This window comes from Canis lupus, chromosome 26, assembly GCF_048164855.1.
Source record: "Canis lupus baileyi chromosome 26, mCanLup2.hap1, whole genome shotgun sequence".
Classification (NCBI taxonomy): Eukaryota; Metazoa; Chordata; class Mammalia; order Carnivora; family Canidae; genus Canis; species Canis lupus.
In genome coordinates, this window is record NC_132863.1 from 8,593,970 (window position 1) to 8,612,392 (window position 18,423).

The following is an 18,423-nucleotide window of genomic DNA, read 5'->3' on the forward strand; positions in this document are numbered from 1 at the left end:
AGTTCCCTACCCTGGCTCTCCATGTCCTCACAGTGTGTTTCTGTGTCATCTGTCCAGTACCTATTCTCGCTGCTGTTTCCAATGCCCTGCATTCTGGGTGGAGGTGACTCCCTCCTCTCCCTCATTATGACAGGCCTATTTTCCTGCTAAGGCTTAGCCCTTCCCCATGGTTACCCCAAACTGGAACCTAATTTCTTGTTCTCTGGCTGCCATGTGAGACTCAGCCTAGGTCTGTCCCCACCTATGGCAACCTTGCATGTGTCACTTAGATGCTTGACCTCATCACACATCATCTTGTGTGGTTGACTTCATGTGTGTGTTCTATCTTCACAAGTAACTTGTGTCCTTTTTCAGGGCAAGGATTGAACATGGGGGTCTCCGTCTGAGGTGTGGTAGACTCTTGGGTGTGGATGGACCAGATAACATGGTGAATCTCTTTTAGAACATCGCTTCGCTTACTTAGGTGCCTCCAATGACAGGGAGCTTTCTTCCTTCCATGGCACCTGTGCCAGCTTCGAACAGTTCCAACTGTTCAAAGTGTTTGTTTCCTTATTTGCTGAATCAGGCTGAAATGTCCCCCCCTTCCTAACGTTTTTGTTACCTTTGGGTTTTTATATTGAATTCGTCTGCCTCTTATGGAGTTCTTTTTTGAATAAGCAGGATCCTGGTCAGTGGAGCCTTTCTCATGTGTCTGATGTGGCCATATAAATTTTAACAGGTTTTAACAAGAAGCAGTATTTTCACATGGAAACAGACCTTCATGTACACAGTTTCATTACTGTCAAGTTCTGAGGTAGACTTTAGTCATGGATACCTGGACTCCACCAATTTTACCATGTTTTCTTTTGAAAGCACTTTACTTTGGAATTTCTCCTTTTATTGGCATTAATAAACATTTTCCAAATTTGTGACCATATGCTTTGGCTAGTATTACAGCGTCCCTTTGCAAATGGATTTCTTTTTTTCTTCTCAACAATCAGAAGTATAATTATCTGGATATTACGTTTTAAATTTCATAATACAATGTTTGAATCCATCACTTCTGCCTTGGTAACATGAGTATTGTGACACTGAGCTGTAAAAATAAGAATATTTGCAGATTTAAAATTGGTTTATGTAAGCAGACTTTGGAGACTAAGGCTTTCCCTTATTATTACTGTTTTATAGTACACTGGAAATTACATTTCAGCCATAAAATTCCGCAGTACGATGTCAACCAACCAAGTTGCTTACTTGTGTTTTTTTATGTTCTTAGGTGCTGTGATACTCTTGGGAAGAACTAATATGTTTCGCTTTAACCATCCTAAGGAGGCTGCCAAGCTCAGGGAGAAGAGGAAGGTAAGCAGCATAAAATCTCTAGGAGCCAACTCTGCTCCTGGGAGAGCTGGTGCTTTAGGAACAGTTTGATTTTCTGGAACCAGAAGACTCATTCTGTAGCCTGCGTTGATGCTAAGGAATTGTCATTCAGTGGATGATTGGCAGATCAAGTGGAAGAGCAAGCTGGTGAAGTCCAGAGAGGAAGGAGAAATTGCTCCTTCTAGACCCTTCTCTTCACCCCTTCGCTCCTGAAAAGGAGTTGGGCTTTGTTTTGCATTAAGTGGAGAGTGGCTTCAACTTAAGAGGATCTGTTTTAGGAGTTAACCCAATATCAGAATCACTTTCATTCAAAAGTTTGCTCACTTTTTATTTTCAGCCACAGCAAATTGGACTTTTTGTTTGGGGTGTAAAGCAGAGAGGGGGTGAATTTAGGACAGTTGGTTGGATAGGGACATCTGAAGGGTCCTTTGAGTGCTGGACAGGGGAGGCGAGTGGAGGCCCTGAGAGGGGGTGGAGGGAGAGATGAGAGAGAAATCTGTCTAGGGACATTGTACTGTCCTTAGGCTGAGGAAGGTAAAGACTATAGCTCTCATTTCTATGAACCTGGCACTGTATGAAACTTCTGCACAGATTTTACTGTTTTATCTGCCCAGCAGCTGTTACTGTACCATGTCACAGGTGATCAGGAGGAGAAACTGAGGCTGACCGGTCCCCTGACTAGCAAGGGGAACAGCAGCCTCCTTTTGTGGGGGCCGCCCATGGGTGCCAGTGCCTTCCATGGGCAATAACAATAAAGCTGCAAACCCCAGCAGGCTTCTCTGGGGCTGCCAGTGAAGCCTCTTATCTGTTCTGGCCCAGGGTCTCCCTTGAGGGTCCCTTTTGGTTCACAGTTGCAGAGGAGGAGAGGGAGGAGAATGTATTTGCCAACAGCTTTCCATGGAAGCAAACAGGTTAAGCTTTTTCCTTTCTTAGTCTCCCTTCTCTCCCTCTCCTCACCTTCATCCCATCAGTACACGCAATGAGGTAAGTGAGTCCTGCTGAGAACAGGGTGCTGCTCTTGCCGGGGGTGGTGGATGACCCTTCCCTCCACCATCAGGCAGCACGGTGGCACAGTTCTGGGCTAGCTGCCCCAGTCCGGGCATTCTGGGCCTGCGGTGCTTAGCCGAGGCTTGGGTCTGAGAGGCGTCCCTTGCCAGTCTCTCCCTGGCTTGCCGGCCTCAGATAGACCAGTCAGGGGGTGTGCTTATGCAGGGTGTGCGTGCCTCATTGCTTCTCATGCCATGGAAGCAGTGGGCCTGGGGCGCTGGTCCTCTCCCCCACCATGGTAACCGCTCTGCCCTGTGTCTGCTCTTAGAGTGGCCTTCTGTCCTCCTTCAGCTTGTCCATGACGGACCTCTCCAAGTCCTGTGAGAACCTGTCTGCGGTCATGTTATATAACCCTGGGTGAGTGAACAGCAGCACCTCCTTCCCTGTGACCAGCACTGTTGTATTTATTGTGTCAACCCCTGGAAAGTCAGTAGGTAAAAATAAGGCTTCTGCAGTCACGCCTCCTTAGCAAATCAGCCCCAGTCGTTTCCCAGGCCTCTTTCCAGCTCTCACTCTATATGTACATAATTGTACTTCCTTGTAATCACAACATAAATGAGATTGTGTATTCGGATTTCTTTGCTTTCTTTTCTACATGGCATAAGAAGAGTTGGTGAGGGCTGTTATGGGCTTTGTTATCATTTTCATAATTGTCTAATATTTTAAAATCGGCTCTTTGATGACTCAGTGGGTGACCCCGGCTTAGGCACTTTCATCTCATTTTATAAAGTTGTTATAGTAACAGACAGCTTTGATTCTTTGGGCATCCAGGAATACAGGAAGTGATGTTTACTACTTCCAACCCTTGGGGGGACCCCTGAGGACACAAACGATAGTGTTTTAGATGGACTTCACAGCTGAGTGACCTTGTGCAGTCAACTTGGCTGCCATGGTAATGGTGACAGTGAAAATGCCCAAGAACAGGGAACTAGGTGAAAGGACTTTGGGGTCCTTTCCAGTTTTGTGTTTTGTTTTTGTTTTTAAGATTTTATTTATTTATTCATGAGATACACAGAGAGAGGTAGAGACATAGGCAGAGAGAGAAGCCCTGTGCAGGGATCCTGATGCAGGATTCAATCCCAGGACCCTAGGATCATGACCTGAGCTGAAGGCAGATGCTCAACCACTGAGCCACCCAGGAGCCTCCCTTTCCAGTTTTGTGAGGTTCCATAATTTTATCTTTTCTACAGAGAGAATGTCATAAAGCAGCAGAGGTAAATCCAACACGTAACTAAGTGACACAAAACTGACACCGACATCTTCTGGAACTGTCATGTACTGAGGAGTGGCTGTGTGTTGGGCACTGCGCTCAGCAGATTACATCCTTTGTCTTGTAATTCTCATGATGACTCTGTCCCTCCTTGACATGCAGAGAATTTATACTGTTTTGCTGGCCCACGGTCTCATAGTTAGAGCTGTGGTATGAGTCGACACTTACCCAATTCCCGGCCCCTGCAGTGACCATGTTACTACCTCCCTTTCTCCAGCTGAGGGCATCTTCAGACCTGGGACCAGTTCCATGCCTGAGCCCCCACCCCACCTCAGCACTTCTCACAGACACTGAGCCAGAAGGGATCGCTCCTTGGCTCAGGTCCCTTCACTGGTTTGTGTGCCTACAAGGAATTTTTTCATTGTCACAGAAGTTTACAACTGGGAGGGACCTTTGATCATGTTTCTGGATTCCTCATTTTATAGATAGGCTGAAGCCCAGATTTGACACTGCTTGAGCCAAAACAAACAAACAAAAAACCCAAAGGGAAAAAACAAACAATAATCAGTTAGTGCTATATCATGGCTAGGGCTCCTGGGCATCTCCCCGCTCCAGAACTGCTGCAAGGACAAGCCACAGTTAGTTCTGTTAGCCGTTGTCTGTCCTAGTCAGCAATCCCATCTTTTTTTTTTATTTTTTTAAAAAATATTATATATATAATATATACATATTATATATATATACACACATATATATGTGTATATATATATATATAGCTTTTAGAAATGTTTCTTTTTTTACAAGTGAGCAAAAAAAATTTTATTTATTTGATGGAGAGAGTACAAGTAGGGAGAGCAGCAGGCAGAGGGAGAGGAAGAAGGGAGAAGCAGGCTTCCCACTGAGCAGGGAGCCCAAAGTGGGGTTCAATCCCAGGATCCCGGGATCATGACCTGAGCTGAAGGCAGCCGCTTAACTGACTGAGACACCCAGGTGCCCCTCAATGCTCCCATCTTACTACCTCACTGTTGAGGAGAGTTGTGCTCATCAGATAAATCTGCCTTGGATAAGGTATACTGGGTAGCCTGGGTGGCTCAGCAGTTTAGTGCTGCCTTCGGCCCAGGGCGTGATCCTGGAGACCCAGGATCAAGTCCCACGTCAGGCTCCCTGCATGGAGCCTGCTTCTTCCTCTGCCTCTCTCTCTCTGCATGTCTCTCATGAATAAATAAATAAAATCTTTAAAAAAAAAAAAAGGATAAGCTGTACTGATAAAGCCCTTTGAGTACCTGGGTTATCGACGCTTTGGAAGGCACATTTTGTTGGAGGTGTTTGATCCCTTGCAGTAGTTTCAACAACTGCCTTGTCTTGTGGCTGAGATCGAGTCATTCGTGTACTTACTTTGTTTAATATCATATGCAGGTCTTTAGGGTTAATTCAGTTTAAGTAGTATGATCCCATCTGTTCAATATTGTTTGACTAAACTGTTCTGGAACGTGTAGCGTGCTTGCCTTGATCCATCTTCCAGCCCAGGACCATGTTCCAGTCTTGGAATCTAGCTAGCCACTTCATTATCCTCAATCCTAGTGCCTTTTACTTTGAAACCATTTGGAAAGTTAATGTGGCTGTTCTGTGCCTTTGAAAAACCAAAAGCTCATCCTCTTGGAGAGACAGAGTGACCAACTGTGAGCCCCCCTCTGCCTTGCATTTACAGATGGGATCCAAATCCTTTTTTTCTCCTCTAAACATAGGTGGGTGTGTATATAGCCCTCTTAAAAGTAGTGCCATCTTTGGTTGTTTGCAGGTTTTTAAGTTACAACAGCTTTTCTCAATATTTGTGAAATGTAGGTTAGAATATACTAAGTTTTCAACTTTAAAACTTTTCAGTGACTTTCCATGGCCTAAAAAAATAAAAGTCCAACCCCTTACTGTGTCCCTCAGGTTCTTCCCTGTGCATGCTGTCCTCTTAGCACATCCCTGTGCGTGTTCTGGGCTCCAGCCATTTCAGGGACTCTTCCCGTTTCTCAGACTTACTTGGACTAGACATGCCTTTCGGACTTGTCCTTTGCTAGTTTCAGAGCCTGGCATGTGCTTTGAGATGCATATACTTGTCCTCTAAGGCACAGTACATAAGATTGCTCCTCTGGAAGCTATTCACAGCTTTCCTCTTCCAGTGAAAAGTAAGTGTCCTCACTGTACAGCCCTCCATTTCTGTCATCCCTGTTTTGATCTTCTTTGTAATGGACACTCCTCAATCAACTTGTCTTTTCTGTGTGCCTCCTGTGGAGGGCAGGGCAGAGTTCTAGCCTAGGGCCACAGTTACGGACAACCTCATCAGGGTGAGTTTACTGCTAGCCAGAGGAGAGAGGTAGTCACAGGTAATTTACAACTAAGTGCAGAAAGGGGAAATGAAATGTCTTGAGCAGTATTCGATGGAGTGATCAGGGAGGACTTCCTGGGGAGGGGACATTTAAGGCACTAGAGCCACAGAAAGGTGGGGAGAGGAGATTATGCCAGGCAAAGGACAAGTGCAGTGGCTTCCACCGAGGAGCAGTGAGAGATCAGAGTAGAAGGGAATATAGTCAGCAAGGAGAAGGGTGGTAGGAGGTAAGGCTGGTGGGTAATCTGGGGCCAGTTGTATGAGACCTCTTAGGCTATGGGAAGGAATTTGACGCTAAGAGGGCTAGGGAACCCTTAAAGGGCTTTCAGGAGGAGAGCAACCTGGAGATGTACTTCCTACTATCATTAGGATGAGGATGTGTGTCACTGGGACAAAGCATGGAAGCAAGAAACCATTTAAAGAGCTGTTCCCTTTGTCCATGTGGAAGGTAAGAGTGGCTTGGATCTGAATGGTGGCCTAGAGATGGAGCCTGGTGGAAGCAAGAATCATGTCTGGGGTTTCAGATGTAAATAGCTGGGCAGGTAGTGTGTTCATTCCTGAGACGGGGAGGCTGGGAAGGCGAGTGGAGGTCAGCATTTGCACCATATTTTGGCTGGTGTGAGTGTCTTTCCTATTTGATTGGAAGTTTTTCAAGGTTGGAGGCTTGTCATATTAATCTCTGTATTTTAAAGTGTTATTCACATAACACGCTTAGTCAATGTTTAGCGAACAGATTAAGAGTGAAATTTTAGTAGGATACATAGATCCTTTGGAGAAAGGTTTTTCACTAATTTCTCTGGGCATGGATGTTGCAAATAGTGGAGAATGACATATTCTGCAAAGGAATGTGTTTTTGTCGCATGGGTCAATTCCTAAATGACACTGCAGTCATTTGAATAATCTCAAGGTCATATTCAGGATCCTCAAGCAAAAAATGAGAAGATGGTCTCGTGATGAAATTAATTAGACCAAGGCAAGTAGAGAATTCAAGTGAGAAACAGTATCTGTGTTATATTGCATCGCAGTTGGATGAGGAGATGGTTCTAGATGCATTTGATACTGCCGTTATGCATCCTGTTCACCTGGCTTCAGTTAACAGGCACATTTTGTCTCTGCTACCCCTGCAATACTCATTTGTAAAAATTCAAATTAAAATTACTCAGTACTTTAGCAGCCTGACTTCATGCTCCCTGACATCTATCCCCCCTCAACGTGCCACCTGCTGTAGAGAATGATTGCCCATGAATTAAAACATAATTGGAGAAAAATGTTCTACTCTGATTTATGGGTGTCACAAGGCATCTGCTCCAGCAACTTGGCAAAATGAAGCAGAATTAAAGTATCGCCATGTTGTTTATACCTTTTTTGGTGTTGCAGGTGTAAATACTCTTGGCCTACATTAAGTACCATGTGATAAACTAGAAGGCCATTGAAAGAAATATGTTTTCTACTTGGACCCTGGCTAAATATTTATTTAAATCCAGATAATAAGCTACTTAGACACAAGAGCATGTTAGTTTCTCAAGATGGAAAAGTAGCACTGAGATCCTTCCACAGATCAGCACGTATTTATTGAGAGTCTTCTGTGTGGAGAACATATTAAATGTCAGATGCATCTATTCTCTTCCCAGGAGAGTGGGCACATGCCTGTGAACCCATTCTGAGCAAAGGCCAGGCAGTATGTGTCAGGGCAGAGAGTGCTGGTATAAACAGCCCACCCCTGGGAGGTCCAGGAAGGGATCCTCTTCATGTAGCCATGCCTTCTAGTGTGTTGGGTAACTTAGAAAACCAGAGTTTTCCAGAAGGAATGAACCTTTCTTGACATGGAGATGAAAACCAGAGACTTCCAGAAGGAATCTTTCTTGACATAGAGATTGTCTCCAGCCAGCATTGTGGAATGAGTCCCAAGCCTCATTCACAGGAACCTTCTTGTCCTCAACCCAAATGTCCCTATCATAACATTTCCCCCAGTTTCCATCTTGTTTAGTTTGCCCTCAATGCTCTAGTCATAGCCAACCTGGAGTAAGTAGCCAGAGCCCATCTCAGTATGGGATAAGGGTTCGTGGGGGTGATAAGGAGCCCTAAGTGAAAATCAGTTTGAAGCCCCTGGCCTACTGCTTTCTTCTCTGTAGTTGAGAAGATGAGGCTATTGGAAGTCTGTAGGACTGCCTTTGCTTGGAGGACAAAATAGGGAAGAATATTAACCGAAGATTTAGTCCTAGACACCCACCCCTTAGGAATCCCAAATCACTACCCTCAGTTCTTCTGGAGAATTCCCTACATGATTCACAAATAAACTGGATTGTGTGCTAGGCCCTGAGTTGTTTGCAAGTAGGAGAGGCAGACTGGAGAGAAGAGATTCTGGGAGAGGAAAATTTTATGAGCGGACCAGAGGAGTGCTGGGAGGAGGGAGTCCTGCTGAGCATAAGGGGATCTTAAGAGGAGCCAGAAGTTCAGGCCTGGCTGGGCACATGCTGAAAGCCAGGGTAGAGGAGCAGACAGCTAGCTGTTCCTTGCAGGGATGCACTGTGGGGTTTGGGCAGGTTGGGTTAGAAGTAGGAGAGAGATGGCAGGTCAGGTTCTGTAGGCACATTTGTGGTATCTGTATAGGTGTAATGTTTTTATAAATTCTGTTTAGCATGTCCAGAATTTATCACCATGATTCAAATATATGTCCCCAAAGGACAGGGGATTATCTTCTATATACTTAAAAGCATTTGGTAGTCATTTCTTCACCCTTTATTTTACATTGTGATAACCAGCACTTCACATAAAATTTACTGCCTTAACCATGTTAAGGTACAGTTCAGGAGTGTTAAGTGCATTCACGTTATTGTGCAGCTAATCTCCAGAAGTCTTCATTCTATAAAACTGAAACTCTGTGCCTATGAAACAATAACTCCCATTTCCTCCTTGTTCCAAACCCAGGCAATCACCATTTTAGTTTCTGTTTCAGAAATGTGAGACTACTTTAGGTACCTCAGATAAGTAGACTCATAGGGTGTTTGTCTTATTGTGACTGGCTTATTTCATTTAGCATAATGTCTTAAAAGTTCATCCCTGTTGGAGCCTGTGTCTGAACTTCCTCCTTCCTTTTTAAGGCTGGATAACATTCCATTGTACATATATACCACATCTTGTTGATCCATTCATGTGTTGATGGACAGTGGGGTTTGCTTCGACTTCTTGCCTTTTGTGAAGAATGCTGATATGAACATGGGGTGTACAAATATCTGAGTCCCTGCTTTCAGTTCTTTTGGGTACGTACCCAGAAATGGAATTACTGGATCATGTGATAATTCTGTTTTTAGTTTTTTTGGGAAACTGCCATCCTGTTTTCCACAGCAGCTATACCATTTTACGTTCCCACTAACAGTGCACAAGGGTTCCCATTTCTCCACATCCTAGCCAACACTTTTTTTTTGTTTTTGTTGTTGTTGTTGTTGTTGTTTAAATAACAGCCATCCTCATGGGTATGAAGGATGGTATCTCATTGTGGTTTTTTTTTTTTCCATTTTTTCCTTCCATTTTCTCAAGAATGTCCAATCTGGAAAATTATATCTGGAAACACAGAAAGGAGATCTCAAAATTCATTTCCCCCAATAAGTATAGTAAATAAATGATGAATATAAATCTAATGTGGATTGATTTCCTGAGGACCTCTCTCAAGCACTGCCAAATTGAGTTTAATCAGCTCATTGAGATTGGTTATCTCAAAACCTATTTTTTTCAAAGATTTTATTTATTTATTCATGAGACACACACACACACACACACACAGAGAGAGAGAGAGAGAGAGAGAGAGGCAGAGGGAGAAGCAGGCCCCAATGCAGGGAGCCTGATGCAGAACTTGATCCTAGGACTCCAGGATCACAACCTGAGCTGAAGGCAGACGCTCAACTGCTGAACCACCCAGGCATGCCTCTCAAAACCTAATTGATGGTAGGAATCCAAGAAGATTTTCTAGCCAAGGAGACATGTGATCATATTTGAACTGAGAGAGATCACTCTGGCAGCTGAGTAACAGGGGCACCAGGGAAGCTGTGGGAAGGATGCGGAGGTGAGGGCTTGAACTGAGACAGTGGTCAAAGAAACCTAGAGGAAGGAATAGGCTCCAGAGCCATTTGGGGTAGGAGGTCATGAAGCCTAGATGATAAACTGGATGTGAGAAGTAAAGATCTTGCCTTCCATTTTCCAGCTGAGGTAATTATTTGGGCGTTACGTGCTACCCAGAGGAAGTACAAATGCAGGAGAAGGAAGAGCAGGTTGTCAAGAGGCAGGGAGAATAATGAGCACAACTATGAATTATTGGGCCCCAGGCCTTGAACTCTTCTAGAAGTGACTGTGCATTTGAGTACTCTGTCAGCTGCTCTTCACCTTCCGGGCAATACTAGAGTCTATATGGCCTGTCAAAACCCCAGGATGAAGGAAGTTTCCTCTGTTGAATAAAATAGATATTCACAAGTCCTACCACTTTTTCCTCATCCATTTAACTATTGTTTGGGGGCCCATCATTTGTCCAGCTCTGTATTGGGGTCTGGTAAGACAGACAGGGGCTCAGTCACCTTGGAGCTTGATTCATTGCACAGAGAAAACCTTTGTAAAGCCTGTCAGAAATCAGGACACCAGGAACATTGTCTTTGCATGTGCCAAAGTAGGATTACTTAGGTGTCATCAGAGAATGCTGTGCGGTTCAGCCCAGACCCCACTCCCCAGTGTGCTGCATCTCATTGCAGGGAGTCCTATTCACAAATTTTCCAATCAGTGGGTGCCAAGCCCAGTGATTAGTGCAGTTTGCTGTCCCCATCTCATATTTGCCTCATCATCTCTCCAGAAATACTACTCGGCCATAAGAAAAGCAGGAAATCCTGCCTTTGTGACAAGACAACATGGATTGACCTTGAGGGCTTTATGCTAAGTGAAATCAGTCAGAAAGAGAAAGACAAATACCTATGATTTCACTTACATATAGAATCTAAAGAAATGAATCAACTAAAATAAAACAACCAACTCATAGATACAGAGAACAGATTGGTGGTTGCCAGAGGTTACAGAGGGCAAAGTGAGTGAAGGTAGCCAAAAGGTAGTTCTAAAATAAATAAGTAATGTAATATGTAGTAATTTATATAGCATGGTGACTATAATTAATATTATTGTATGGCATATTTGAAAGTTTCTAAGAGTAAATCTTAAAAGGTCTCATCACAAGAAGAAAATTTTTTGTAACTATCTATGGTGATAGATGGTGACTAGACTTATTATGGTGATCAATCCATAGTGTCTACAAATATAGGATCACATGTTCACCTGAAACTAATTTGTTGTATGTCAAGTATACCTTGGTTTAAAAAGTAATAGAATAAATGGCCAAGGTGGTCAATACCTGAGGAGTGGTAAATGTTTGAGAGTCATCAGGGTGACTGTCATGGCCCTCACGATGTTTCCTCACTTCCTTTATTCAGTGGCACAGGACGGCAGACTCAGTGAGTGACCTGCCCCTGGAAACCTGTCCCAACCTTAAGTCACCCCTCCTTAGCCCTTTGTGGTGACTGCTTTCTCTAAGATATCTCTTAATCTCTTCTTCTTGGCCTCTTGGTGCCTGTGTGATGACTTCTAAGCTCTAACAAAATCATCCATGATTTTGTTCTCCAACATTGTCTACTGTCACTTTCCCCCTTGAACTTTATGTTTTGGTTTAGGTGGACAGATCTTTCACAGCTCTCTCCAGGTCAAGCCTATCTATAAAACCTATCCATGAAACCGTTAATAAAACCTTCCCTCTCCTTCCCTCGGTCAATCCTCTTTGTCTTTTAAGCCTGGGTATCAGAATTGTCTTCTCAAGAAGCAGTCTGTGCATCTCTGATTTGAGCCAAATCCTTTCTCTTTATTCTCTTACAGGCATTTTGTGTGTACTTTGATCATAGCCTTTTCCAAATTCATTTAACTGATGTTTGTCTGCTTTCCCAATAGGCTTCTTGTGGGCAGGAAAGCTCCTGCATAGTGAACACTTAACGGATGTTCATTGAGCTGTACATTTGGCCAGCAGACGTGCTCCCAGTGCAAAGGATATGTCTGCTCACAGGTCTTTTTTTTTTAAATAAATTTATTTTTATTGGTGTTCAATTTGTCAACAGGTCTTTAAGTGCCTCGTGCTTCAAATGGGTCCTGTACACTTTTTAGCATCTCCACTTTTTAACTGGTCCCTGTCTTTTTGCATTTTTCACACGGACAGGTATACTTTTTTTTGATTTTTCTTAACTGTTAAAAGTGAACATATCTCTTGGTTTCTTTGGTATTATATAGACCTGACTTTTTGTTTTTATTTTTATGCAGTAGACTAACAATTACTGCTTAGAACTCAGTTCCTCCTAAAGCAAAGCTCTTTGAAAGAAGTGTGTCTAGCTTGCAAATTATTGTATGCAGTAAGAACCAACTTATCTTTGAAGCAACTGGTTCTGTTTTCTTTGTTCAACAGGTAATGTACTGATTCTCTACATAGCCCCTATCTAAAAATCACCATGCTCTAAATCATAGTAAGATTTGGAGGTTTGCAAGTGAAGCCCTTGCTACCCAAGAACATTTTATCAGTCAGAGTGGGCACACAAAGTTGGTTGTATCATTTCTAACAGAGTTTTGGAACTTACTGCTGGCCTACGTCTCAAGCTCCCTGGAAACCAGGATTTGTATATACACATGCGTGGTACGTGGTGCCAGAAAATTTTTGGATGAAGCAAAGCAGCCCGGTGACTTCCTTGGAGAGTTAGTTCCACTTTGGAGTAGTGCCCAGCCAGGGTCTTTGCCAGGAAATAATTTCGCTGTAGGGGAAACATTCCTTCTCAACCGGCACAGTCTTTATGAAGAAACCAAGCCCACTGCTTAGGCATCCTCTCTCTTGCTCTGAGACTGCAAACAGACAGCTAATTTGGCAGGATGTGGAGCTTTCACAGCTTCTTGAAAGTGCCCTAAGCAAAATTATATACTTTCCAAATTCATTTCAGTCTTGAAAATAAAGGAAGAAATTTTCACTTGTGCGTTAGCATCCTCTAAGCACTAACCAGTAGTGGATTGATTTAAATGTATGTATTTGAATAATTAAATTCTAAAAAGAAACACCTGGGTTTCAAATCCATCTGGACCAAAAAAATATCAAAGTCAAAAATCAGACACGTATTTGGTGAGCCATCCAAGGAGCTTCATGGAGTGTGGCATTCTGAGCTGGGATTTGGCTGGCATCAAGGCCACCACAGACCTCAGTAGCTACAAAGGGCTCCTAAATGAGGATGGTCTGAAGTTATCAACAATCAAGAGATGAAGATGGATGAGGGCTATTTTAACTTAACTTTTTATTTTAATATATTCAGTTTGGAAAAATTAGAAATTACAAACAAGCAAAAAAGAACTTACTACACACTGTCAGCACGTCCCTGTATATTCTAGTCTATACCTGTTTGTTCTACTATGTAGCCATCCTCTCTCTTTCTTAGTATGTGTGTACATATATATGTATACTCGTTTATACATACACACACACACATACACACACTTGTATTATTGCATATTATTTTTATGTGTTCGATTACCATAATGGGTTCATACGGGACTTATAAGAGTTTTTGCACTTAATTACCTTTTCCTTTCATAAACATTTTCCTGCATTATTTTAATGTCCATGTGATATGGCATACTGTGTTTATTCTGTACCTTACTTATCTGCTATTGGTAGGCGTTTGGTTGTCTAGATTTAAGCTATCACAAGCAATTTGAACATATTTGTAGCTAAATCTTTGTATTTATCCATGGTTACTTCCCCAGGGGGAAAAAGGAGAGATAGAATTACTAGTCCAGAAATAAAAATAGTTTTACAAATTGTTCTATAGAATGGTTGCACATATCACCACCACTTTTCACCAAGACTGTGAGAGTTTCCAATAACATGCAAACTGGAAATGGAATCCTCTTGAAGTGTAGACTCTACCAACATGAACACCCCCTCCTGGATGTAGCTCTCAGCTGTATTCACAGGAGCTGGATTCTGGAGAGTCTTGCTAACAGTGGCCCACTCTGGAAGCATGTCCTGGGTGTCCTGATCATCACCAAAGATTCATTAAGGACCTGGCTTTTCCTTTGCTGAGCTACATGCTCTGCTAGAATGCTGTGTGCACTTAGCGCCAGCCTTCTTGGTCCTTTCAAGTGAAGAGTAGGGATGGCTTCACAGAATGTGAAGCTGGAAGGAACTAGATTGTGAATGGGTTTTTGGATCAAAAAACCAGAGGCACCAAGATGGCAGTGAGGACTTCTCACTGTCTGACAACAATTGTGTAGAAAGAAAGTACAGTTGGTCCTTGAAAAACATGAGTTGTTTTTTGAACTACACACATCCATTTATATGTAGATTTTTTTCAATAAATACAATCCACTACTGTGAATGTATTTCTTCTTCCTTAAGATGTTTTTAATATTTTCTCTAGCTTGTTTATTTTAAGAATACCATTTATGATACATAGAACGTTCAAAATAAATGTTAATTGACTAGGTTGTCAGTAAGGCTTCGGGTCAGCCGGGAGGCTGTTAAGATTTGGGGGAGTGAAAAAGTTATACATTTCAGCTAAGTGAAGGGTTGGTGCCCCAACCCCTGCCTTGTCAAGGGTCAACTGTAGTTTCATTTTCCTTCCTGTCCTCCTACCCCTTCCATGTTTCTTCCTTAGGTTCTCCTTCCCCATTTCCTGCCTCCAATGGGAAGGAGAGATACATCACATTAGGAAGAAAGTAAGGAGACTTCAGTCACAGGATCAGGTCCTCTGTTGTGTTGAGCCTTCACCTCCCTGTCGATGACTGTAAGCTTCCAGAAATTGGACACAGAATCTAATTTGTTGTTCACTCAGTGCCCAGCATAGCACCTGGAATGTGACAGACATCTAATAAGTGTGAATGAAGTGAATTCATTTCCCCTCACTTGATTCATACCAATGTACAAGGGGCTTCAAAACCAGTATCTGGTCATTGCTGGAGATACTCTTGTTGGGGTTTGCACCTTCAGGTGAAGCCATGGTCTCCAGGGCACCTCCTGGGAGAAAAGGTCACATTGCCTATGAATACAGTGCCCTGCTAGCTCGGCCTTTCTCTCTTCTCTTGACTTCCCGGTACTTTGTCAGTTCTTTAATCTTTTTTTTTTCCCTTGCTGACCTTGCACGTGGAAGTTTTATATATGTAGTTGGCAATATTTATGTTGCTGGTGATTTGGTAGTTAGCCTGGGTTTTCGTTGATGGTTATTTACTGTGTTTGTCTCTGCTGGTTTATTTTATCGGGCCTTGCCATTTTTCAGAAGTTTGCTTTGCTGCAAGGCTGATTTCTTCTCCAGTTTTTGGTCTTCTTTGTCTAGCTTTTATATGGACCATTTACTAACTTTACAGTTACTGTAGAGTGCGTTAAATATCTTGTTAACATACAGTTGTGGGGGAACATGTGATAAAAGCAACTGAAAGAAGTGGGCTTCTTCTTCCATTAATGGAGATTAGTGTTAATTACTGATTTTTTTTCTTTCTTTTTTGTCTTTGAATAGTATTCCACTGTGAGCCACTTCAAGCTATGAGCTTCTTGTGTTTTGTTTTCAAAGCAGGCAGAAAGATGAGCTGTAGAATTCAAAGATCAATCTGTCTTTATTCAGTTACTTTAGATTTGCATTGTCCTAGTAGTGGGCTGCATTTCTGTTTCCTTCATTTCATAATTGCACAGTCGAAAGCAGCATTGTAAACGTCACCTGAGGAAATGAGGCTTTTCCTAGTGAAATGATGAATGGTAGTTAGGACAAGGATGGAAGATAGCAAATTTCCCCTTAGTGCCTATGGCAGCATGGTTTGCCTTTGACGTAACATATTGTATTGGCTTGAATATACACCATGAGCTCTCTGTAATTTGTTAACTCATTTGATGAGAGCTCATTGCTGGTTCAGTCAAGGGTTCCATTTGGGCATATCTGTTCTTGCTCCTGGGTCTTTGCTTGTGCTGTTTCCTTCTCTTAGAACACTCGTCCATTTGTCCACCAGCTCCTCATATGGCCAAATGCTACATAGTCTCTAAGATCCCAGCTTAAATGTTGCTTCTTCATAGAGGCCATACCAATCTCCATCCAGATTTCATCTCCTTGGCCATTTGCTCAGAGAATCCTGTCTTTCTTTTTTTTTTTTTTTTTTTTTTTCTGTCTTTCCTTTGTAGCCCTTGGTAGTTGATAATTGTGTTTCTTGGTCTATATATTTAATGGTAAATGAAAGGGTCTGATTTTCTTTTCCTCAGTAGGTATTTGAGAAATAATTGTTGATTGAGTGTGTGAGTGAATTGTGCCCTGATGAAGCAGTTCCATCTGCTGCTTCTGTCACAGACCATAATTCTAACTTTGAGAAGCTGTGCCCCCATCAGTGACATTCAATGCTTAGTTCCTAGTCACAACCCCCATATCTGATGATTTACTCAGGTTAATCATCATTGTTGTTGGATAAAATGGAAATTAACCAGAGACTCATAGAAGCATAAAGGAAGTAAAATGGTTGCTATAATCACAGTAGATTAAGAAAAAATTTTGAAACAAGTAGTTTGTCTCATTATAAATTGAAATGCTTATTACAAAAAAGTAAAACATTCAGAAATGAATTAAAGTAATCACAAGCATTCACAATCCTCCCACCAAAAAATAATGATTGATTTACATTTGTAGTGTTTACTTAAATTTACTGTATGTAACTGTTTAATTGTACATTAGATATTGTAATTATGCATTATAAGGATTATTTAAATTGGGGGCACTTGAGGGACTCAGTTGGTTAAGTGTCCAACTCTTTATTTCAGCTCAAGTCTTAATCTCAAGGTCGTGAGTTCAAGCCCCACGTTAGGCTCCATGCTGGGCATGGAGACTACTTAAAAACAAAACAAAAAAAACCCAGAAAAACAAAATTGAGATCATACTAGATATACAGTTCTGTGTTCTTCTTTTTCATTTAACATTTTATTGTGAGTAGTTGGCTGGTTAGCTCAGTTGGTTAGAGCGTGGTGCTAATAACATTTTATTGTGAACTTTTCCCCATGCCATTGATGACAAGTCTTCATTCTGTTTAGATATTGAACATAATTCTTGCTTAATCATAAAGGACTTTTGGAACTATTTCTCTCCACCTAACACAAACATAAATTGTTGATTACATTACAAATAATCCAGTTATATAAATCTTTGCCACTTTTTTTTTTCTTTTGTCTGCTAAATCCACGCCCTTTTAAACTCTCTATTTGATGGTGGCTGCTGCTTACATCAAAGCAACAAGAGGAGGAATGCAGAGAGGTATCAGAGAAATAAGGAATGTTTGATGGCCTAGACCATAAAAGGCATGACACTGGAGAGCTGGGAGTGGGTGACAGGCCAGGGGAGGTACAACAGGTGCCCCTGGGACCTCCATTCACCTCCAGCCTGAGACAGAGGCACACAGTGCAAGCATTACTAGTTAGGTGTGTTAGCATTTTGTCTTTCAGTGGGTGATACCAAAGGAGTACAAATATGTAAAGCAGATATGTAGCACTAAAGCTCTTCATTTGAATGAAGGGAGAGGAGCTGTGGTGCATTTTAAGTCTTTTTTACATCTTCAGATTTCCCTGTATGCTCTCCCTTTTCTGTCTGCTCACAAATGGGCACAGCTTTTCTTAAACTAACTTCTTGGGCTGCCCAGTTTAGATTCCACCAAACTGTTTTATACACCAGCTACCATATACCTTTCTAAAATGTGATCACTTACATTAATCATGGCACATTTGTATTATAGAATTGCATGATGTTAAGCTATGTTAGACAATAATAGTTAATGATCTGGGGATTTGTCAAAAATATTCATTAGGAGGAAAAGGTTACAAAATAAGCTGTGTTGTTGGCTCTCATCTCTGTGTATATGTGTATCTCTGGGAAGGCTAAAGGCTGTATACCAGGATGGAACAATCATGGTGATTATATTGGATTGGTAAGTGTTTTACTTACTTGTATTTTCTAGATTTGCTGCAGTTAATTAACTTTCATCTTGAGAAGGGTGAAAAGCACCAAAAGTTGTTCTTTCTTAAGGCAAAGTGAACTCCACATTGGCTGACAACATCTCTTCCTCACCCAGGTATTCTGTGACTGTGTAATTGGGGTCTGGCTCTGAGCCTCTAGTTACTGACTTCTAAGCACTATTTATAGCAGTCATTGGTTGAACACCTACTATGTGCCTTACAGAAGGCCCTACACAGTCAATTAGTGAGTCTTTGTTCTTAAGGAGCCCTGGTGGGCAGGGCCCTATCTACCCTTTGTGACTTGTAGGGCCTTGAGTGGTTTGGGCCCTGGCTTCCTCTTGGGCCACAATTGCTATCATACCATCACCATCTCCTAATTCAATCTACTTTCTCCATGCTGGTCTTTCTGTACTC

The 18,423-nt window shown here is 42.1% G+C and overlaps 1 protein-coding gene across 29 annotated transcripts in view; it reads left to right on the top strand.

Moving 5' to 3' along the window:
* KIF16B (kinesin family member 16B) overlaps positions 1-18,423 on the top strand; it is a 315,045-nt gene that overhangs the window by 174,512 nt on the left and 122,110 nt on the right. For 28 of the 29 annotated variants that reach the window (XR_012018188.1, XR_012018181.1, XR_012018183.1 and 25 more), the window contains 2 exons: positions 1,256-1,338; positions 2,672-2,760. Coding sequence is in view for 16 of the 29 variants with exons in the window: in XM_072799997.1 (XP_072656098.1) it covers positions 1,256-1,338; positions 2,672-2,760 (172 nt within the window). In the remaining 13 variants the exon portion in view is untranslated. Of the gene's footprint in view, positions 1-1,255; positions 1,339-2,671; positions 2,761-18,040; positions 18,126-18,423 lie in introns of those variants that run through there. The other variant, XM_072800009.1, reaches the window with a different exon arrangement.